Consider the following 23,556-nt stretch of genomic DNA (forward strand, 5'->3'; position numbering starts at 1 on the left):
GACCTCCCTCGGTGGGGCCGTGTCCCGGGAGGACGCCTCCGAGGCCTACCCGCGGTCAGCCGCGTCCTCCTTCCCGGGACCGTGCACCCCCGGGACCATGCCGTGAGTTTACCTGGTGGGCTCGAGCGCCTCTTACATCAAGAAACTTTGTTCTCAGGGCGGTGGCCTTTGGGTCCACGTCCGTGGAGCCACTACCTGCTTTGAGGTCGCTGGAAGCGAGAGATGGAGTTCTTTCGCCGAGGAGCTGCGCCCTCGTTTCTGGTCCAGCGGCTGGAGCTAGGCTAGGGTTAGGTCGAGAGGGCAGCTCGTGGAGGCACCTGGTTCTCATTGCTTCCTCCCAGCAGTGGGTTGATGCCAGCGTCTCAGTCCTGGAAACCCCGCGGCTAGAGAGCAGTAGCCGTGTCGCTCATGGTCACTCGGTGACAATGAGAAGGACCCAGCCCAGAGACTGGACCCGAGGAGGTGCTAGGAGGCCGCCTAGCATCGCGTGGGTCTGTCCTGGGGCCCAGACGGACGCGCCGCCCCGCAGGTGTGTCGCAGTCCAGGGAGCCCGGACAGTGGCAGGTACTCAGGACTGCTCCTTGTGTGTGATGGTTAAGTGCCTTTAGAACTCCCCTTGGAGCTTGTGTTTCTATAAAAAGCCTATGGTGCGGGTTCAGAATCATTCATGGCAGCTAGAAGGTCCCAGAGGATTTTTTAATCTCTGTTTCTGGTGTCCCCATCAGAACTGCAGCAAGAAATTAAAATCCCCAAACTCAGGGCTGGTTTATCTAATAGGAAGAGGAGAGGCAATGCTGGGGGCCCACAGTGCTTTTAGGAGTCCGTGAAAATGTTTAATTTCTTCTCAAGTCTGCAGGAAATCGAACTTTTAGATAGAAGAGAATGTAACGTATACAGTACAGGCATTCATTTTTTATAGCAGTGCAGTTGAAAAGTATGATTTCCTTTAACTGTAAAATTGTGTGTGTGTTTTAATTTTTAACCCTCACCCGAGGATATGTTTTTATTGACTTGAGAGAGAGAGAAACTTTGATCGGTTGCCTCCCATCCTCACCCCTACTGGGGATTGAACCTGCAATCTAGGTATGTGCTGTGACCAGGAATCAAACCTGCAACCTTTTGGTGTATGGGAGGACGTTCCAACCAACTGAGCCACCCAGCTGGGGCAAAAAGTATGATTTTTAACTTTTTGTTGTTGTTAATCCTCACCCGAGGCTATTTTTCCCATTAATTTGAGAGAGAAAAACAGAAACATCAATGTGAGAAAGACACATCGATTGGTTGCCTCCCGCACACACGCCAACTGGGGCCAGGTAGCCAGGAGCAGGAAGCGGGGGTCGGTGAAGGTGGAAGTGCTCAGGGCTGTCTTCTGTGAGCACTGTCAGGCCTCAGTGGGTAAAGGCAGGCTGGGAAGCACAGTGGTATGCGGCTGATCCTCCACCCTGCCCTAGCCAGGCTCCCACCCTAGACACTGAACCTCTTGACTATCTAGTGGCCAAGACCCTAGGCCCACGCTCAGCCTGGAGTCTCTCTAGTGATACTTCTCTGGGCTCCCTGAGTAGAGCTGGTTGCTCACTGCTTTTGCTGTTCTATGGGCAGCAGGATGACTGGTTCTGGCATAGCCTTGGTAGGAAAGGAAGCCAGGAAAGGGGCCACCTATCTAGGAGGGTACTGTATGGGCTCTTGGGGAGCAGAGCCAATGGATTGTGTGTTATGATTAGGTGCTTTAGAAAGCAAGTGTAGCCCTAGCTGGTTTGGCTCAGTGGATAGAGTATCGGCCTGTGGACTGAAAGGTTCCAGGTTCGATTCCGGTCAAGGGCACATTCCCTGGTTGTGGGCTCGATCCCTAGTAGGGGGTGTGCAGGAGGCAGCCAATCAATGATTCTTATCATTGATGTTTCTTTCTTTCTCACTCTCTCTTTCTCTCTGAAACCAGTAAAAATATATATTAAAACAACAACAAAAACACAAGTCTACACCTGTAGAAAGATGAGACATCATCCTGTTCTGGCTTGTGGGTCCCAGTTTTGCACATTAGGTCACTGGACTAAGAAGCCATGTGTACCATGCATGCTATCTTCCTTGGGGTGCCTCTGGTTCCACGTCCAGCATCTTCTACCTGGATGATAGAGGTGACCAATGTCCCCAACTCCTTTTCTGTCTGTTCTCATATCCTGCCAACTGGCCAGCAGTAATTCAACAAGTGTCTGAGTGCTTGATACCTGCCCATCTCCTAGGGATGCTCAAATGGAGAGAATAAACGCCTTCCTCTGGGAGTGCCCTTTAGGTGTGGAAAGAGTCAAGGTGTAAATCGGTCCACTAAGTGTGTTGGCCTAGGCCGGTGTCAGAGATGGCCAACCTTTTGTACTTGTGAAGCAGGGGCGGGCTTTACAGAAGACACCACATTTTGGTCTGAGTTGGGGCAGGGAGGCACCTGTGGCAGAGGGAGCAGTTACCTTTTTCACTCCATGACACTCCATATTAGAACTTTGCAGCGGCCCCAGTGGTATCTTGACTTGCCTTACAGTTGGGGGACTCCAACTGGCTCCCTGACGTTGTTTGGGCAGCAAAGGCAAGTCTCATTCTGGGTCAGATGTTCTTGTGTGCTGTGTCTCCTTCCCAGCAGAGGTTTGCTGGCTGGTATTTTCGAGGGGGTGCTTCTTTGGTCGTAGCCTGCATTCCTTCTATTGGAATCCTGACTTAGATCCATACTCAGGTGTGAGGAGGGCACTTGTCAGAACCTGTTTCCCAGATGGGAGGGAGGCAGGCAAGTAGGCAGGAGGGTGTCTTCTGATTTCTACCAGGTGGAACCCTTGAGGACGGGGACCAAGCCATTTTTGGCTCCTCTCTGATGCAGGCCAGGGCATGAGGCCTTTCACAGAGTGGGGCAATGGGCAACACAAGAGTGCTGAACTTGATCTTTCGCCAAAGTTTATTTTAAATGCATGTCTGATGTGGCTTGATCGAGGATGTGTTACATGCCAGGAGCTTTTGTAGTAAGAACATGTGTTAAGTTAACTCTCAGGTGGTCCCTGTGAGGTAGACACTGTTATTAGCTGCATTTACAGATAGGGAAATTGGAATACAGAGAGCTCATCAAGCTAAGTGGCTGAGATGAGATTCAGTCCTAGAAGTCTGGCCTAGTTCCATTGTGCACCTTTCCCAGGGGCTTATGTATGTCCTATCTTTAACCCCTGCTGTGGAGACCTAGGCCGCTTTTCTTCTGATGGATCCAGTGGCTCACCAGGATTCTGAAGCCTTTTCCATCTGAATACCCTGGTTTGAGGGATAGAACCAGCCCTCCCCCCAAATTCCTTCTGTGGTTAACCATAATGACCAATGAAGATGTGCATTGTCTCCCCGAGATGTTAGAAAGGTTGGGGATCTCTGCTGAGGGGTGACAAACATACAGGGGCATTTAGGGCCATTGACTGAAGTATCATTTCCCTGACCCTTTATCTATACAGGGAATGCAACATCAATTGCTGATTTCTAATACTGTTTTTTTCTAAGCATTAATTATGAAAGAAAATCATGCCATGGGTTTAACCATAGCTCCGTCCAGGTGACTCCACCATACTTAGCTGAGAAAACATTTAACCTTTCCTGAGTGAGCATGGTCTTGGCTGAGTTCCCGGCCTATAGGTGATGTAGCAGGACTGGAGCTGTGTTCCTTGGGATGAAGAAAGCTGGCTGGGAGAGGCAAGTGACTTGTATATAGTCACATAGCTGGAGGGCAGCGTAGCTGGGATTCAGACCACTAGGACCTGGCTCCTAGGTCAGGGTTCTTTCCCCATGGCCATGAGGGACCTGCTGGGTATGCTGAACTGATAAAGCCTCAGTGAGCCAAGAAGTGGCCACAGCACTGGAGCAGCATATAGGAAGCGTGTGGATGTTTTATAAGCAGAACTGGCTGAAGCTTATAGAAGTAGCAGGGAAGTTGAGCCTGCACTTAGGCTGGCCAGGTGCCTTCTGAGTTTGGAGTTCTTTCCTCCACAGCCTACCACTGTGATGGCGAACCTATGACACGCGTGTCAGAGGTGACACACGAACTCATTTTTTTGGTTGATTTTTCTTGGTTAAATGGCATTTAAATACATAAAATAAATATCAAAAATATAAGTCTTTGTTTTACTATGGTTGCAGATATCAAAAAATTTCTATATGTGACACGGCACCAGAGTTAAGTTAGTGTTTTTCGAAATGCTGACACGCCGAGCTCAAAAGGTTTGCCATCACTGGCCTCCCACCTTGTAACACTATAGAACTTGCCCTACTAACACACTGGGCTTTGGATTTTATAATTTCATTCTTTTTAGATAATACTTTTCCAACCTCACTAGCTAATGAATTGTTTTGCTGTTGCTTTTAAAGTAAACATTTGGTAGGAAATGTTTATATAAACTAGGAGTTCTCAGTTGGTGGTTGGCATGTGGGGGGCAGCCGATCGGTGATTCTCTCTCATCATTGATGTTTCTGTCTCTCTTTTACCCTCTCCCTTCCTCTCTGAAATCAATAAAAATACATAAAGAAATATATTCCTAAAAAAAAATTTCAAACTTAAGAAAAATTGCAAGAATACAGTTAGTGCAAGAACACTTGCATATCCTGTACTAGATGTACCTTTTGTTAGCATTTTATTTTATTTGCTGTATCTTCCCTGTGTTTTTATACTCATGCATAGAAATGTATGCATGGACATAATTATTTTTTTATATATATATTTTATTGATTTTTACAGAGAGGAAGGGAGAGAGATAGAAAGTTAGAAACATCGATGAGAGAGAAACATCGATCAGCTGCCTCCTGCACATCCCCTTCTGGGAATGTGTCCGCAACCCAGGTACATGCCCTTGACCGGAATCGAACCTGGGACCTTTCAGTCCGCAGGCCGATGCTCTATCCACTGAGCCGAACAGGTTAGGGCGAGGAAATTATTTTTAACAATTTTTTTTTCTGAACCATTTGACAGTAAGTTGCGTATGGCATGGCCCTTTCCCCTGAACACTTTGATCACTTCAGAGAGCAGGAGGAGGCGCCTGGTACTTAGCTTCCCTGAAAGATGAAAGGTGATGCTTCCCATCCCATTGCTTGCATTCACTCTGTAACAAGCCCTCACTGCCACCTGCTGTGTGCCAGGCACTGTGTCGCCACAGATGGTGTTGCGGGCACAGGATGTGCTGTGGTTAAAGCTCCGGTTTGCCCAGGTGGCAGCTAGCAAGGTTAATATTTCAGTTAGTGGTTCTAGTCTTAGGAATGAATAATGTGCTTTTGTTGCACACTTTGGCCTATGGGTATGTACATTCTCGCTCTTGTTAGGCTGTTTTTTTCCCCATTCCTCTTCCTGTCCAGATTGCTCTTACCTGCAGCCCTCTGGTCCTGCTTCCCAGACCTAGCTCCTTGGCACTGTCTTCCCCCTGTCCTCCTCTGGCAGTTCCACAGCACTTAACGCATACATCATGGGAGGTGGCCTAGTTGTGGGCCCTCCCTGTACCCATGATATCTTACCTTTGTTCCTCTTCCTCTCCTTGGCATAGGGAAAAGCATAGTCGATTCTTGGCACTAAGTGGAATGTGTCAGTGACAACATTTAGAACCTAGTAGATAGCAACAGACTGATTAAATGTCTTTTCCTTGGTGTGCTGCTAGATTGTTCCCTTGTCACATGTGCTTTTGTGTTTGGGTTGCTGAAGAGTTGGCAGTAGTCCTTTCTCCTTCCTGTATGCTGAGCAGGTCAGTAGTCCCAAGAGCCCAATTTTGGGCCAACATTTTGCCAGAGGAAAGGGTGGGATCACAGTGTGGTTTTTATGTAACAAATTTGTTTCTGTGTGATTTACCAATTGACTCAGGATGTTTAGTAAAAGACAGTCCTGCCACTCCAATATGGGCCACAGTCTGGCCAGGGCAAGTCCAGGGGAGGGTGAATGGTATGTGGGCAGAGTGCAGCTGGCTGGGGACCTGGGGCTTATGGGCCATCACCTGGGAGGAAGGAAAGTGCCGAGCCAGCTCAGCCAAGGGTTCGAAAGCCTGAGTGAGGGCGGTGAAGGATGAAGAAATGACAAAGAGAATAAGCTGGGTCTAGGTCAGTGATGGCAAACCTATGATACTCATTTTTTTGGTTGATTTTTCTTCGTTAAATGGCATTTAAATATATAAAATAAATATCAAAAATATAAATCTTTTACTATGGTTGCAAATATCAAAAAATTTCTATATGTGACACGGCACCAGAGTTAAGTTAGGGTCTTTCAAAATGCTGACACGCCGAGCTTAAAAGGTTCTCCATCACTGGTTCAGGTGGATCTTCCTGTGCCTGGCTGAGGCCACAGAGAGAGATCCAGAGGCAAGCTGAGCCTTTATTTTATAGCCAGAGGTAAACAAGGTAGTGGTCACCATAGTTACAATGATCTTGTGAGTTTCACTTGTTTTGGCAGGACTTGCCCTCACACAGCCCATTAGCTACCTAGGAAGGATCTAGGGAGCGTCATAAGGTCAAGCCTAATTATGTTAAGAGGACTGTGCCCTCTAAGCTGGGACTTGTTTATGGCTTTGTCAACAGGTCAGTCCGGGGCTTAACCCTATAGCCGCACCCTACAGGAAAGCCCAGGTCTGGCATTACTTTATTATTTTTAATCCTTACCAAAGATAGGTTTATTGATTTTATTTTACTTACTTGTTTTTTAAATATATTTTTATTGATTTCAGAGAGGAAAGGAGAGAGAAACATCAATGATGAGAGAGAATCATTGACCAGTTAGCTGCCTTCTGCACTCCCCCTACTAGAGATTGAGCCTGTAACCCGGCATGTGCCCTTGACCTCAATTGAACCTGGGATCCTTCAGTCCAAAGGCCGTCGCTCTATCCACTGAGCCAAGCCAGCAAGGACTGTTTATTGATTTTGGAGAGGAAGGGAGGGAGGAGGAGAAAGAGAAGCATCAGTGTGAGAGAGAGAGGTTGACTGGTTGCATCACGTACATGCCCTGACTGGGGACGGGGAGCAAACCTGCAACCCAGGTACATGCCCTTGACTAGGAATCAAATACACAACCCTTTGGTGTGTGGGCCATTGGCATAACTCTTGAGCAACAGTGGCAAGGGCATAAGGTCCAAGTTCTCAAACCACAACACTGGACTCCCTTTGATCTAACTGCAGCTGCTCCTCTACAGACAGCTCATTTATTGTTTATTTATTTATTTTTTAAATATATTTTAAAGTTAGAAACATCGATGAGAGAGAAACATCGATCAGCTGCCTCCTGCACATCTACTGGGGACGTGCCCGCAACCCAGGTACATGCCCTTGACTGGAATCGAACCTGGGACCCTTCAGTCCGCAGGCTGATGCTCTATCCACTGACCCAAACCGGTTTTGGCCAGACCGCTCATTTAAAGTAACACCAGAGCCGTGGCCGGTTTGCTTCAGTGGATAGAGCGTCGGCCTGCGGACTGAGCGGTCCCGGGTTAGATTCCGGTTGAGGGCATGTACCTTGGTTACAGGCACATCCCCAGTGGGGGGTGTGCAGGAGGCGGCTGATCGATGTTCCTCTCTCATCGATGTTCCTGGCTTTCCATCCCTCTCCCTTCCTCTCTGTAAAAAATCAATAAAATATATTACAAAAGTAAAATAAAATAAAGTTACACCAGAGCCTGGCTGGTGTGGCTCAGTGGTTGAGCATCCACCTATGAACCAGAAGGTCATGGTTCAATTCCTGGTAAGGGCACATGCCTAGGATGCAGGCTCTATCCCCAGTGTAAGGTGTGCAGGAGGCAGTTGATCAATGATTCAACAACAACAACAAAAAGGAACTTGGACCTTACAGCCGCACTGCTTGGTGTCAGATCTTGCTCTGCTACCCACTTTGTGACTTCTCTGTGCCTCAGTTTCCTTATCTGTGCCATGGACATAACAGCAGAACTTCATAAAGATGTTGTGAGAATTAAAAGGGTTAAGTGTAAAGTCCTAAGAAATGTCGGATATAAAGCAAATGCTTCATAAAGGCCAACAGTAAGTGTTATCCATGAATGGACATCAGGGAGTGTAGGGACATCACCTTAAACTGTAAGCAGGACTACACACACACACACACACACACACACACACACACACACAGGAATATTATCAGGAGAGGGCCTGGTTCATGTCCTCCCTTCCTCCCCCCACCAGGCAGCAGAGCACAGTGGCTTTCAGCAGTGTCTGATACATACAGCTGAATGAGGAGCCATTTTTGATGGTCAGGGGGTGGGGGTATAGTTTTTGAAAGCCCACCAAACAGCCGCAGCACTTTGGACAGGGCTAGGATTGTTCACATTGACATGTTTTGCTCTTTGTCACGTTCATGCTCTGCCTCCTGAGTCTGGTCTGGCACAGAGTGGGCACTCAGAAATCAGTTATTGAATAAATGCACAAATGGCTATTTATATTTTGACATAAAGAGCAACAGCTCCCTTAGCCAGCAGGCTTTGCAGCTGTCCCTAGGTGGGGGGTGGGGGTGAGGACAGGGACCTTGTGGCTGCTTGCCTATGGAAGACTTGTGAGGGGGCAGGGGGTTGTTGCAGAGCCAGCTGGCCTTGGCCTCACACTGGGGGAAGCTCGCTTCTGCAGATACTGGCTCAACTAAGAGGTGAGGGCAGGTGAGTGCTTCTCACAAATATGGATCCTCACCTGAAGTTCACCAGCCTCCCAGACTGGGGTTTAGAGGGACTGAGGGCTCCTGCAGTTTGGAGCCTCAGGGCCTGGAGGCCTCTCTGATGGACTTGCCTGGCACTGAGGCTTTAAACTGGACCGCCCCTGCAGGAGGAAGTGACCTGCCCTTCCATAGGCCATTGCACAGTATAAGCCTTTCTTGAGAGGTGATGATGCAGGGACTGCACACACTCACCTCTTGGCCTTCATCCTCTCCTCTTGCCTGGTATGGCTGTCGCTTCAGTGAACCTGGATTGGTTTAGTGAACCTGGGCTAGTTGTTATCCTTAGTCAGTGTCTCTTATCCCTTCCGATCCCTCTCTGTAGGCTGACTTCTGGATCCCTGGCAGCCAACCATCAGTTTGATCAGCTTCTTGTCTGTCTGGTGTCAGCTGTTGACTGCTCCATGTTAGACAGGACAGAGCGAGAGCAGAGCCCTGTGGGGTTTGCTGGACCAGCATGGCCTCCAGGTCCACCCTGCACTCCCCTTTGTCTCAAAAGTCTTGTCCCTAGGGGACTTTTCTTTGGAGTTCATTTCTGTGAAGGAAATAGCTCGGGGCTTCCCAGGGTGTTGAACAAGGGTTAGGTACCACCACAGCGGGGAAGGCATCCCAGAGGGCCAGAGGAGATGTGAGCTTCCGGGACCTACACACAGACTGACTTCAGGCCTCCTGTTACAGTCCTATTGAGTGCCACTGGCTACCTCTAGAGTCCCTGGGTCAGAGTAGCTACAAAGCTTTGTGGTCTTAGAAGCCTGAAGAGGATTAGAAGTACCTGAAAGGAATGAGGCTTGCTTGTGGCCCAGGTGGGCTTTTGCTTAGCCCTTAGTGGTTTGTTGGCCACCTGTGGGAGGAGAGACAGTCTTCAGATTCCCCTCTACCCTGTTGGTGTGGAGGATGCAGACCGGTATGGCGACCCACAGTGAAAGCCCAGGACAGTTGGGAAAACATTCATACACAGTATTTTACATAAATGGAATTAATACTTTTTATACAGTTTTTTGATGTTTTCATTTGACAGTGTTTGGAGATCTTGTAAGTTGCCTCATTTTTCTTTTTTGGGGGGGCTGTAAAAACTTTATTCATAATATTTTCTCTTTATCTTTTCTTTAATAAAACTGAAAATTTTCCTCAGTCTTCTTTTGTTTTGTCTCTGGGTGTGGTTCTGAGAGAGATCTCTTATGAAAATTTTTCATCATTCTGGCAAGGTGGCTCAGTTGGTTGGAGTATCGTTCTGTGCACTGAAAGGTTGCTGAGCCAGGGAATCCCAAGAACCTGAGTGAAGGGGGCGTTGGGGGAAGTCTGGAGGTGGTTCTTCACCTCATGAAGGGACAAATGGCATTTAGAACACTTAGAGAAGGTGGGGAGTTTGTGACATAATCACAGTTTTTTTCTAGAATGATCTCCTATGAATTGTTTCAAATGCCTGGTAATGCTTTCCCTCACTTAGTTCTGCCCTCCCAAGTCCATTCTCTGTCCTACTGCTGGTGTTCTGGCAAAGCTCTCCTTCACTGCCAGCGGCATCCACTCCCGGAGCCATAGCCCATCCGTGAAGCCATCTGGTCCTGTGGTACCTTTTGGTTTTAAATCCTGCTGGGCTCTAGCCCTGCAGAGTGCTCCTTTCCTGCTCAGTGGCACTTGTCCAGGCCGAGCCCTTGGCCTTGTTATGTTTGTTGGTGGTTCAGGTGCTGCCCATCCTACTTGAATTCAAGCCCCTTATTCTCACCGTCTTACCTCAGGACACAGGTGACTCTTCTTGAGAAGGCCTGTTTAGCAGGGATGGCCCTCTGTTGTGTATTTTTAGTGGTCTGTGTTATCATCAGTGATCTCTGTTCCCTCTTGAAGGTGTCCAGAGAAGAGACAGCTGGCCCAGGTTCTATGCTGCTGTTCCCATGAGAACTGTTCCCCTAGAATTGTCATGCATTTGAACAGTGGGCCTAGCCTGCCCTTATTTTCAGATCCTCTCCCTTCTGGTCTAAGTGTTGTGCTGGATAAATATCTCTGTCCCAGTACTGCCTTGTATAGTGGGCAGAAGGAGAACCCGTGGGAACATCCTGCCCTGCTGGGAAGCAGCTGTTAGCGCTTTCCAAGGAAGAATGTTGCAGCAATCTGATGGAGGCTATACTGCCCACGGGGAAGCTGGGGCCTCCTGGTCCTGGGTGGGCGCTCCAGCATGGTGCAGGGGCTGCCTTAAGATCTCCGTCCACTGGTGGAGGCCATGGAGTGGGTTGTGGGTAGTGGGAAGAGATGGGGTAGAATTCTCTCCTGCATTTGTTGGCAGGAATTTTTTTTATTTCCTGAGCAACGTGACTGGATGCGTGTGCTTCTGCTGTACTATGTCTTCCTCTATTTCTTTGTGGGCAAATGTTGCAAAATCAATGCCAAACAATTTAGGCAGCATATTAAATTTCACACAGTAATTTGAGACAGCTCAGTTTACATAATTGAAAGTGAGGCCAAGGCTTGCTGACAAAGAATAAATGGAATGTAGACTAAGATTTTATTGCAGAGACTTGTAAATTTCTACAGGCATGAGTCCTTTAGTTTAAAGCAGTAGTTCTTTCATTGTGGCCAGGGGTCTAGGGGAAGGGGATCAGGAGGTCAAAACTATTTTCATAGTAATACCAAGGTGTCATCTGCGTCTCTTGTTCTCTCACAAATGCACAGTGGCATTTCCAAGGGCTACTTGACATGTATTGACGGCTAATGTGTGCTTGGGATTTCTTCTCTACTTTTTTAAAAAATAGGATTTAAAAAAAAATTGTGGTAAAATACACATAACAAAACTTACCGCTTTAACCATTGTTTACTGTACATTTAAGTGGCATTAAATGCAGTGACAGTGTTGTGCAACTATCACCCAGTGTTTATTTCCAGAACTTCTTCATTTTCCCAAACTGAAACTGTACCCCTTAAAGGGAACTCCCCATCACCTCTCCCCCAGCGCCTGGTAATCTATGTTCTACTTTCTATCTCTATGAATTTGACTACTCTAAGGAACTCCTATAAGTGGAAGCATTTGCCCTTCTCTGTCTAGTTTATTTTACCTAGCATAATGTCCTTTAGGTTCATCCATTTTGTGGCATGTGTCAATTTCCTCCCTTTAAAAAATTTTTTTTTATTGATTTCAGAGAGGAAGGGAGAGTAGGGGGCAGAGAGAAACATCAGTGATAAAAAGGATTCACTGAATTGCTGCCTCCTGCACACCCCACACGGGGGATTGAGCCCACAACCCTGGCCTGTGACTTGACAGAGAATCCAACTGGCAACTTTTCGATGCACTGAACGACCTAACAAAGCCACACCGGCCAGGGCAAAAAAGTTCTCAGTTTTAATGAAGTCCAATTTATCAACTTTTTCTTTTAGGGATTGAACTTCTGGTATATGTATCTAAGAAATCTTGGCCAAGGCCACAAAGATTTTCTCCTATGTTTTCTAGATATTTTATAGTTTTAGGGTTTCCTCTCTAAAAATCAATTTAAAAATTTGATATCCAGTTGTCCCAGTACCATTTGTTGAAAGGATGATTCTTTCTCCAGGAAATTGCCTTTGCACTTTCCTCATAAATCAGTTGCTCACATATGTGTGGGCCTATTTTTGGACACACTGTTCTGGTTCCGTTGGTCCTAATGTATGTCTTGATGCTTATGCCACGCTGTTTTTGTTGTTGTTTTGTTTTCTAATGCCGTCTTGATTACTGTAACTTAGTAAGTGCTCAAGATCAGGTGGTGTGAATCCTTCAGCTTTGTTCTTACCTTTCAAAATTGTTTTGAGTATGCTAAGTCTTTTGCATTTCTGTATGAGTTTTAGAATCAGTTTGTCAGTTTCTACAAAAAGGCCTGCTAGAATATTGATTGGGATTGCATTGAATCTGTAATGAATTTGGGTAGAATTGGTATCTTAACAGTATTGAGCTTACTGATCCATAGAACTTCATGTATCCCCACACGTTTAGATTTTTTAAAAATTTCTCTTAGCAATAGTCTGTAATTCTCAGTGTATAGAACTTGCACAACTTGTCATTACATTTATACTTAAGTGTTTCTTGGTCTTGATGCTATTGTTATGGTAATTTTAAATATTTAAATTTATGGAAGAGTTTGTATGGAATTGGTGTTATTTCTACCTTAAATATTTAGTAGAACTTTCCAGTGAAGCCATTTAGGCCTGGAGTTTTCTTTGTATGAAGTTCTTAAACTGAAAATTCAGTTTCTTTTATAGCACATGGTTACTCAGGTTATTGATTCCTTTTTTGAGTGAGCTTTAGTCGTTTGTGACTTACAAGGAATTTTTTTAATATGTTTATTTGATCCATATTTTTTCTTTGATCCGTAGGCTCTTTAGAAGTGTGTGAGTTGTTGCCATATAGTTGGGGAGATTTTCCAGGTATCTTTCTGCTGTTGATTTTTTTAAGAATATATTTTTTATTGATTTTAGAAAGAGGAAGGTAGAAGGAATAGAGAGAGAGAAACACCAGTGAGAGGGAAACATCACCTCCTGCATGCCCACTACTGGGGATCAAGCCTGCAACCCAGGTTTGTGTCCGTGTCCTGACCAGGAATCAAACCATAACTTCCTGGTTCATGGGCCAGTGCTCAACCACAGAGCCACACTAGCCTGGCTGTTGTTGATTTTTTTTTTTTTTTTTTTTAATATATTTTATTGATTTTTTACAGAGAGGAAGGGAGAGAGATAGAGAGCCAGAAACAACGATGAGAGAGAAACATCGATCAGCTGCCTCCTGCACATCCCCCACTGGGGAAATGCCCGCAACCCAGGTACATGCCCTTGACCGGAATCAAACCTGGGACCTTTCAGTCCGCAGGCCGACGCTCTATCCACTGAGCCAAACCGGTTTTGGCGATTTTTAATTTTTTAATTAAATTGTGGTCAAACAACATACTCCATATGATTTCAGTCATAAATTTGAGATTTGTTTTATGGCCATAACATTCTCTATATGGTCAGTGTTATATATGTATGAATATGAAAATAGTTGTGTATTCTACTGTTTTTGGGTGGAGAGTTCTATAAGTGTTGGTTCAGACCAGTTGGTTGATAGTGTTGTTCACGTTATTTGGAGGAGAGTGAAATCTCTGACTGTAATTGTGAGTTTGTCTATTAGCAGCTATAGCAATTTTTCATCCGTATTTTAAAGCTCTGCAATAGATTCATAAACATTTAGGATTATTATGTTCTTTATCATTATTAAATCACCTTTATTTCTGGTAGTATTAAGTGCTTTGGAGTCTACTTTGTGTGGCATGAATATAGCCACTCCAGCTTTCTTTTGATCAGTGTTAGCATGTTTTCCATTCTTCTATTTTCACCAATTTGTGTCCTTATATAAAGAGGTTTTTTTAGGCAATACATAGTGAGGTCTTGTTTTTTTTACCTATGTGCCAAATTTTGTTTTTTATTGGGTGTTTAGATCATCCCATATGTTTACTGATTAGGCAAAATTGATTATTTGTTTTACTTTTTGTACCATCTATTGTTAATTTCTTTTTCTGCCTTCTTTTCAATTGACTTTTTATTCCATTTTGTTGTCTTCATTGACTTACTTGCTATAACTCTTGTTAGTTTAGTGATATTTTTCTTTAACTTATGATAGTTTACCTTCACATGACAGACCACTTTACCTGTGGCATATAAAAGCATTAAAACAGTATGCTTCCCTTCTTCTTTCCAGCTATTGTGCTATTGTCACAGTTTTACTGCTACGTGTTATAAACCCTACAATTTAGTATACATGTTTTTGCTTTAAATAATTCTAGGTTGACAGCTATTTCTTTTTTTTTCTTTTTCTTTTTTTAATATATGTTTATTAATTTCAGAGAGGAAAGGAGAGGGAGAGAGAGACATCAATGATGAGAGAGAATCATGGGTTGGCCGCCTTCTGCACGCTTCACACTGGGGATTGAGCCCGCAACCCAGGCATGTGCTCTTGACTGGAATCGAACTCGGGACCCTTCAGTCCACAGGCCGACGTTCTATCCACTGAACCAAACCGGCCGGGACGACAGCTATTTCTTTTTTTCAGAATTTAAAAATGTTTCTCCACTGTCTTCCAGCTTGTATTGTTTATAATGAGAAACCTGTTGTCTTTATCTGTTTTTCTGTGTGATGTCTTTTCTCCTCTGGCTGCTTTTAAAATTTTCTCTATTGCTGGTTTTAAGCACTTTGATTATGATGTGTCTTGGAGTAATTTTCTTTGTATGTCTTGTGTTTGGGGTTCATTGAGCTTGTGGACCTGCAGGTTTATAGTTTCCATCAAATTGGGAAGTTGTTCTGCCATTGTTTCTTCAAATATTTTGTCTCATCCCCCCCTCCAAATACAAGTATGTTAAGGGTGCTTGAAGTTGTCCCACAGCTCACAATTCCAAGAAAACTTTATTTAAAAAAAAACAAAAACGGTGGGAAGGACAGGAGTTGGCCCATGAGCTGTAAATTTGCCAACCCCTTCCTCAGTTCAAGACCTTACTTGGCTGAGTTATTTAATATTTTTGTCTGGCCTTCTATTTTAATTGCTTCCAGAAATCATTGCTAGTGATACCTGCTTAAAACACGGATCTTACCATATTACTTGTTGGTCCCCTACACATACCAAATAAAGGTCAGCATTATCTTACCCTGAAAGCCACCACAGTCAGATTCTTCTTACATTTCCAATCTTATCGCCAGTGATTCTGCATTTGTCAGCTCACACAGTCTAATTGGCATGTTCTCCTGCCTTGTAATATTTCCTTAAGCCCTGCTTTTTCTGGATCGCTCGTCCCTTCCTATTATGTTATATGTACCTCTGAAACCATTACCTGCCTTGGGAACCCTGTTTACATCCCACCTTCTTTAAGAAGCATTCCTGAGCCCCCCAGGTGGAGGCAGTTTCTCCTTCATGTTGTTTCAGCATGTTCGAGTGCTTCTGTGGTGGTGACCTCCATTTGTGCTTTGTCGGAAAACCATGTGTGTGTGTGTTTATCCATATATGTGTATCTAGTGTATGTGTGTCTTCTCTATTGACCCAGAATCCCTCAGGAGGTGAGAGGTGTACCCTCTTGTTTCTGTCCCCTCTGCAGTGCACTGTATAGCCTGATGCTGAACAGAAATGCCACAGTGTATGTTTGAATGGTCGCACATAAAGGTCAGCATCTTGGGGGGATATGATGCTCTGGGTATTTGTGGCATTTTGGGCACAGCTCTTGGCTCTTCCTTGGGGCGTACATGCAAGCCTCCAAGGAGTGGGGCTGTAGGCAGGCTGTCTGGCCCATGCGCATGGGGACAGGGTGGTGGCAGGGCCAGGTGGTTGCAGGCCTGGCCACTCCTGGTCTCCGCTGCTACTGCCACTTCCTCAATGGCCTCTTGCCCTTTGGTTTCACAGAGCTGCGGTGCAACCCTGGGCAGTTTGCCTGTCGCAGTGGTACCATCCAGTGCATCCCTCTCCTCTTGCAGTGTGACGGCTGGGTGACTTGTGAGGATGAGAGCGACGAAGCCAACTGTCCAGGTGAGTGTTGAGCAGGCAGATGCACGTGGCCCATGCTTCCCATCAGGGGAGATGCTGTCAACTGGTATCCAATGCTATATCCATGTGCTGGAAGGTTATTTTAAGCTCCTCCTGTCCTCTTTCTTTCTCTGTCTTTTTTTTTTTTTTAATAGATGCCTAACACAGGTAGATCTCAGAAGTTTTAAGATGGCAGGGTGAGCATTGTGAGGCAAGAGAGGTGCCCATGATACCACATTTGGGGAGGTGCTGGTGGCCCTGAGAGCAGCACCTGAAGTATAGTAGCTTCTTCCCTTTCCTCTTGCCTGGTTTTGGAAGTAGGTGTCTGTGAAACTTGGCTAGAATCCTGACAAGGGTCACTTTTACTGGCCTTGGCTCTGCCTATCTACCCTGCTCACTCAGTCACTAGTAATCTTTCTCCTGATGATATGTGTGCTCACAAAGACAGAATGCCAGAGAGTCTAACTTGTTGTTTTCCTACCTGGTTTCTGTTCCAGTACCCTCAAAGAATGCAACAGCCCATGAGTAATGGTGTTCACCACACCCCGGGTTCTCAACTCGGTTAGGATGGACAGTGTAGTGTCTTGAGTGTACTCCTGCATGAGTATGTGAGAGACACACACACACATACACATGGAATATGTTTAAGACCTGGGTGGTTCTGATAAAAGCCCTAAGAGGAAGAAATCTCAGACCTAAACTCTTCAGCCTCACACTCAAATTTCTTCACAATCTGGCTTGTTTTTTGCCAATTCAATTTAGCATTATTTTCCCTTCTGTGACTCAGCTAGGCTATTTCCTGTGCCCACCCCATTAAGAATGTTCTAGCTTGGACAGCGTTGCTCAGTGGTTGACCGTCAACCTATGAATCAGAAGGTCATGGTTCAATTCCCAGTCAGGTCATATGCCCAGGGTGTGGGCTCGATCCTCAGTGTAGGGTGTGCAGGAGGCAGCCGATCAATGATTCTCTCTCATCATAGATGTTTCTATCTCTCCCTCTCCCTTCTTCTCTGAAATAAATTTTTAAAAAATGTTTTTTATAAAAAGAAAAAAGGAATTTCCTAGCCACATGCTTTGTTTATGCCTTTCTTTTTTCCTGGGATCCTTTTGGTTTGTTTCTATGTGGACAGATCCTGCCTATCCTTCAAGGCTTGGCTAGATGATTCCACAACATGAAGGCATCTGTGGGCTCCATGGCTATAGGTTGGCTTCTGCTAATAACCTGCTCTATCCCTCTCTGGCAGCACATAGAACCACTGGTAATTCTTCATCACTTGTGCCCATGCTTGATCTCTCCTTCCAGACTGAGTTCCCTGAGGACAGGAGACCTGTCTTCTTCCTCAGTGGGATGAGGTCCTTTTCAGCATTCAGTAAATGAAAGGAGTCTTGTAATTCCTATAGGCCAGGTGCTGGAAAAAACTCCAACTAGGGGATCAGGTGGGACATCAATTAGCATTTGACATTTGAGGTTGGGACAGTTCATTGAGGGATGGTTCCAAAACAAGAAATAGAGGTGGTCTGTTTGGAATGTATTTGTCTATAAAAATGACCCCTGTAGCCCTAACCAGTTTGGTTCAGTGGATAGAGCATCAGCCTGCGGACTCAAGGGTCCCAGGTTCGATTCCGGTCAAGGGCATGTACCTTGGTTGCAGGCACATCCCCAGTGGGGAGTGTGCAGGAGGCAGCTGATCGATGTTTCTCTCTCATCGATGTTTCTAACTCTGTATCCCTCTCCCTTCTCTCTGTAAAAAAATCAAAAAAATATGTATTTTTAAAAAAATGACCCCTGTAAAGGAACCCATTTTTTAAAATAATTTCTTTTTTTCAAAAAAAATATGTTTTTATTGATTTCAGAGAGGAAGGGAGAGAGATAGAGAGTTAGAAACATCGATGAGAGAGAACCATCGATCAGCTGCCTCCTGCACACCCCCACTGGGGGTGTGCCTGCAACCCAGGTACATGCCCTTGACAGGAATCGAACCCAGAACCCTTCAGTCCACAGGACAACGCTCTATCCACTGAGCCAAATTGGCTAGGGCAGGACTTATTTTTTAATCATCCCTTAGACCTGTTCTTCCTTCATTAGATGAGTATGTCTGTGGTTGAGGCGCCTACCTTTCCAAATAAGAGTTTGAATAGTGGTGGCCGGTTTAGGAGCCTCTGGTATAGTTCTGTGTCGGGGAGACCACCTGGTCATTCCTTGGGTCACAGACCAGACAGTGTGAACTTCCCAGTGTTTGAGAATTTCCTATATGCTGGGTCAGCCTGGTGAGCTTCCCCTGGTGTGACTTACAGGTTGAGGCTTCATATGTAGCCTCCTAGAGAGTTTTCTGAACAAAGAACCAAATGATTCCTGGCTTGCTTTAAAATGGGAGCATGGTTTAACTGCTGTTTTCAAAGCACCTTTTGGCTTAGCTTTGAAGGTTAGGTGTAATAACTGCCCTATTGTAGATATTGGAAACAATGATAGGCACTTGTATGGTTCAGCTTCATCTCTCAATGCTCAGTAGACTTGCTGAAGGCAGGAACTAGATCTGATTTCTCTTCTGGGTCACTTGGTTGGCACAAAGGGTTACAAGTCCGCTCAGTGTAAGTGTTGCCTTGAAGTTACATAGGTTCCTGTATTTTCTCCCCAGATAGAAAAATAAAGTCTATCCTACAGAGCCCAGAGTTCTGAGTAGATGGCATGTTCTAGGCCAAGCATGTCAAACTCACGACTGGACGTGAGTTTGACAACGCTTGTTCTAGGCCCAGACCATTGAGTGCATGATGACAACAAGTGTGCATGCACAAACTCACCAAGGACTAATCATTGGGCCACTCCAGCCAGAGCTTAGTCAGTTTGCTTTTGAACATGGACTTCAGGACTCTGGAGTGACCATGTGAGATTATTTCATTGCCCTGCTAAAAGCCTGCTAAAATTACAATAAGATATAAGGCCACAGGGTCAAAGAAAATGAAAGATGTAGCAATAGATCATAATTTCAATGTGGTTTTGTAAGATAGAAAATGGGTGGTATGCTAGATATAGGCTGGGCATTCGGTAGTACATTCCCTGCCTTTTGGGGTTGGAAGGCTCAGACCCCCTGCCAGTAGGCTCCTGGGTATCATTTGCCCATGAGATCCTTCCCTTGAAATTTGGAAAGTGGAAGAGATGTAGAAGAATCCTTCTTCCTCTGGCTCTGACGTGGATGTGTGGCTTAGACCGAGGTGAGTGAGTGCCGTGGCTTCCGCATCCCTCACTGGCCAACTGTCTCAGGGCTGCAGGGCAGCTGTGGTCTGGCAGCGCTTTTCTGCAGTTTCCTCACCTGTGAATGGCAACAGCAGCTTCCTGACTCTGGATGCAGCTGCAGTGGTGAAATAGTCAGAGGTGGCCCACTTGACACAAACCTCCAGCCTTTTCAGTTGTTTCTAAAGCACGACTTCCCTATATTAAACCCCTTTGTGTTTGAAATAGCTGGCATGGTTTCTATTCTTCTAACTGAACCATATTTGATATAAATGGGAACTAACAGAAGATGTGTAAAATTTTTAATGGAGAAAAAATTACAACTTTATCAAGAATTATTAAAGAAGACTTCTGGCAGGATGTTCTTGGCTAGGAAGACTTAATGTGTTAAAGCTGCCTGTTCTTCTTATACTGATCTGTGGACTCAGTGCATCTCCAAAGGGTTTTGGGAAATGTGGCAAGTCAGTTCTAAGGTTTGGAAGAATAATGTCCTGATATTGTTAGGGCACTTTGAAAAAGAGTCAGGAGTGAGCATTTCCCTTACCAGTGTCAAGGCTTACTTTACAGTTGGCTCAGGGTAGCATGAATTGGCCAGTAGAACAGAAGAGCTGCCAGAAACATGATATATGGCAGAGGTGGAATTACATGTCACTGGGCAAAGGTTAGATTCTTCAGTATGTAGTGCTGTGACAGTCGGAAAAGAAAGAAATTGGATCCCTAATGTACAACATACAGGAAAATTGGTTTCAAGTTAAAGAAAAACTTCTAGAAGATAATATAGAACACCTAAGATCTTCCCTTTATCAAAAGGTAGCAATAAAGAAAGTGAACAGAGCCTTGGGGACTTCCTGGATCACCCAACAACAGCAGAATACACATTTTAGGCTCTCTCATGTTAGAAATCCCATTTTGGTAAGTAAGTGTTATTTGACTTACTGAGTAACGTCTGATTTTTTACCATGATTTAAACTTGTTTTGGTGTAAAGTAGGAAAGTGATGTGTGTGCTGAAGAGGCTCCAGTCATTTTTGCCCTCTCCATTCAGAGAAGTTATAAGCTCATCTGGACCTAATATATTTGTTTAAGTTTCAGAAACACAAATTAGAATCACTCATATTTTGTATTTTATCCATAATAATAAAAGCATAATATGCTAATTAGACCAGATGACCTTCCAGAGGAAGCTAGGGCTGCGAGGCCCGGGTGCCAGAGGGAAGCCGGTGCTGGCAGTGGGGTGGGGGGGGAGGGGAGGGGGGGAGGAATTACTCTTGCATGAATTTCATGCATCGGGCCTCTAGTTTACATATAATACTCATTTCTGGCCAAATGCTATTGAGAAGCAAGCACGCCAGTACCTGCCCTGACTCAGTTTCCATGTTGGACTTGGGCTCTCGAGCAGCTGCCCAGCTTTCCCTTGAGGCATGTGCTGGGGAAGCAGAAAGCCTGGTGCCCAGTGGATCTGAAAGCCTGGAGAGGAGGCAGCTGCCCTGCGGGTCAGGTGGAGACAGCCTTCAGGTGGCCAGGTTGTGAGACAGGGTGACTCAAGTCTTGTGGACTTGGAGGAGGAGGGCCCACCTCTTCTGTGTTCCACTTCTGCTCTGAAGCAAGTCTCATAACACTACTGAGCCTGCTTTCCCATCTGTCTAACATTTCCCTTTTCCTTGTTTTTTTTCAATAGCAAGTCAACCATGTTGGCTTCTCCTTGCTTCACATCTCCTTCTGTGGGTTCCCATTCAGTCTTTGGTAGGCGGAGCTGCTCTGGAGTCCTGGTGAGGACATCTGAGCATAAGTGGCAGCTTGTGTTGCAGGGAGCACTCTTCTCTTTCCAGGCCTGCAGGACTGGGCCTGGGCCCCGTCACAGTCACAGTCCCGGCCAGTTGCTGGATGGGAGAGGAAGGCTCAGGCGGGCATGTCTTATCACTAAGTGGGGACAGGATCATTCTCTGTTGTGTTCACTGCCCACTACAGTATTCCCCATGCCTCGGACAGTGCCTGGCACACTAAAGTAGAGAGGGGACGGAGGGGTGTCTGCATAGCTGCACATAAATCAGCTCAGCTGTGAGAGCTGCACACCCTCCAGCTGGCCCTAATGGGGAAACACTGGGTCTCAGAAGCAGATTCTTTATTGTCAGAGGGGTTCTGATAGGTTTGTAAGGATGCTGATCTTGTGCTCTGGATCTTCCCCCACCACCCTCACCTCCTTAGCCACGCCCTTCCCCTTCTTGCTGGCAAAGGCCTATGTCTGTGTTGGTAGGTTTCCTTCGCAGCATGTAATGGGCACTGAATAAATGAGTGAAGGGATGGATGTGGGCATTTGGGTAGGAAGAGAAATGATAGAAAAGAGAAGGGCTCAAAATTGCCTCCTGAACTTTGGAGAAGCCTGCTCTGCACAAAATAGCTTTTCCATCACCACCAGGCTTGCTTTCCTTAACTATTTCACCCCCATGCTGCAGATGGCTTCTCTTCTGCACAGTCAGCATCCAGGCCACCTGGTGATGGTCAGCACCTATGTAACCCAGCAGAACACTGTTACCTTTCTTTCCTTCCCCCATGTCCTAGATGAGCGATTTTCAACCGGTGTGCTGCAAGAATTTTAAAGCATGCAATATTTAGTCAGGGGCACTGGCCTCCTTTCCCTTAGATTGTCAAGTTAAAAATGACAGCAATCAATACAACAAAAGCCATAAGTGTGAATGAATCAAAATTATTTTGTTGGTTTTTTTTGTCAGATGGGCAAAAAATTATATATTTTTTTTGTTATGCCACAGAATTTTAATAATTAGTTTGTGTATGGCATGAGATGAAAAGGATTGAAAATCGCTGTCCTGCATCCATCTGTCTGTGAGCATTGTGGCCTGTCATAGACCAGATGCTGCTCTTGGTCTGGGGAAGAGGCCAAGACATCACGTGGAAACACAGGTCTTGCTTGTTTGAGCAGATAGAAGGGAGATGTGAAATTTAGGTGTGGCTTCTACCACACCCAAGCTTGTCCTGAAGCCTTGTCCCAGACATGTCTGCCTTTGCCCAAGCTGTGCCCTCTGCTGGGAAGCGCTTCTGTTCCCTTACCTCATCTCCCGATCCTAAGTCCACCCTCCCTCAGGAGGCACTGTGGCTCTTCCCCATCCTCTGCCTGCCTGGAGAAAGGAGGAGGAGGGCTTTGTAGCGCTGTCCCCGTGCCAGAACTGTCCGTCTCCTCCTGGGAGCAGTGGTGCTCAGGGTGTGTGCATGGGACAATCCAGTCCTAGAGAGATGGTGCCAGTGGCTCCTAGGGCTGGGTGTTGGAAGAGAGCAGCTGCAGCCTCAGGCCACCTTCCACGGGGGCAGCAGCAAATGAGGTGGTTGTGTTGATGATGCGATCACTCCAAAGCCTTGAAGATGCTTTTCCTTTGAGGTCTTTGCTTTATGTTGAGTTTATCTCAGACACTGGTAGCACATTTTATATTTTAGAATGATTGGCAATCAAAGGACATACCCGCTCCCCATCATATGCCAGAGAAGGAGCTGGAAATACTCTCCTCAATACTTAGCGGGGGGGAGAGAGCCAAATCTGGTAGGGCTCATGACTTCTCAGGTCTCAGAAGAAAATAATGAGGCACAAACAGATTTATGTACAAGTCGTTCAGTGCAACCCTTCTTAAGAGTATTGGAAGGATGCAAACAACCTAAATTTTGCACCATAGGAGATGGTCGTAATTAAAGAAATTCATTCACAGAGTACCATGCAGCCATTAAAAATGGTCTTCTTGCCGAAACCGGTTTGGCTCAGTGGATAGAGCGTCGGCCAGCGGACTGAAAGGTCCCAGGTTTGATTCCGGTCAAGGGCATGTACCTTGGTTGCGGGCACATTCCCAGTAGGAGGTGTGCAGGAGGCAGCTGATCGATGTTTCTCTCTCATTGATGTTTCTAACTCTCTCCCTCCCTTCCTCTCTGTAAAATCAGGTAAAACATATTTTTAAAAAGAGAGAGAGAGAGAGAGAGAGAGAGAGAGAGAGAGAGAGAGATATAGGAGGAGAGAGAGAGAGAGAGAGAGAGAGAGAGAGAGAAACACCAATGTGAGAGAGAAACATTGATCAGTTGCCTTCCATATGTGCCCCAACCAGGAATCGAACCAGCAACCTCTTGGTGCACAGGGAGGCACTCAACGAACTGAG

General features: G+C 45.7%; 1 protein-coding gene across 3 annotated transcripts in view; it reads left to right on the top strand.

Moving 5' to 3' along the window:
• The first annotated feature begins 200 nt into the window (after positions 1 to 200).
• DGCR2 (DiGeorge syndrome critical region gene 2) overlaps positions 201 to 23,556 on the top strand; it is a 56,899-nt gene continuing 33,543 nt past the window's right edge. For all 3 annotated transcript variants that reach the window (XR_001514769.1, XR_001514768.1, XM_015567300.1), the window contains exons 1-2: positions 201 to 564; positions 16,059 to 16,181. Coding sequence is in view for 1 of the 3 variants with exons in the window: in XM_015567300.1 (XP_015422786.1) it covers positions 426 to 564; positions 16,059 to 16,181 (262 nt within the window). In the remaining 2 variants the exon portion in view is untranslated. The remainder of the gene's footprint in view (positions 565 to 16,058; positions 16,182 to 23,556) is intronic.

This window comes from Myotis davidii, unplaced genomic scaffold, assembly GCF_000327345.1.
Source record: "Myotis davidii unplaced genomic scaffold, ASM32734v1 scaffold223, whole genome shotgun sequence".
NCBI lineage: Eukaryota > Metazoa > Chordata > Mammalia > Chiroptera > Vespertilionidae > Myotis > Myotis davidii.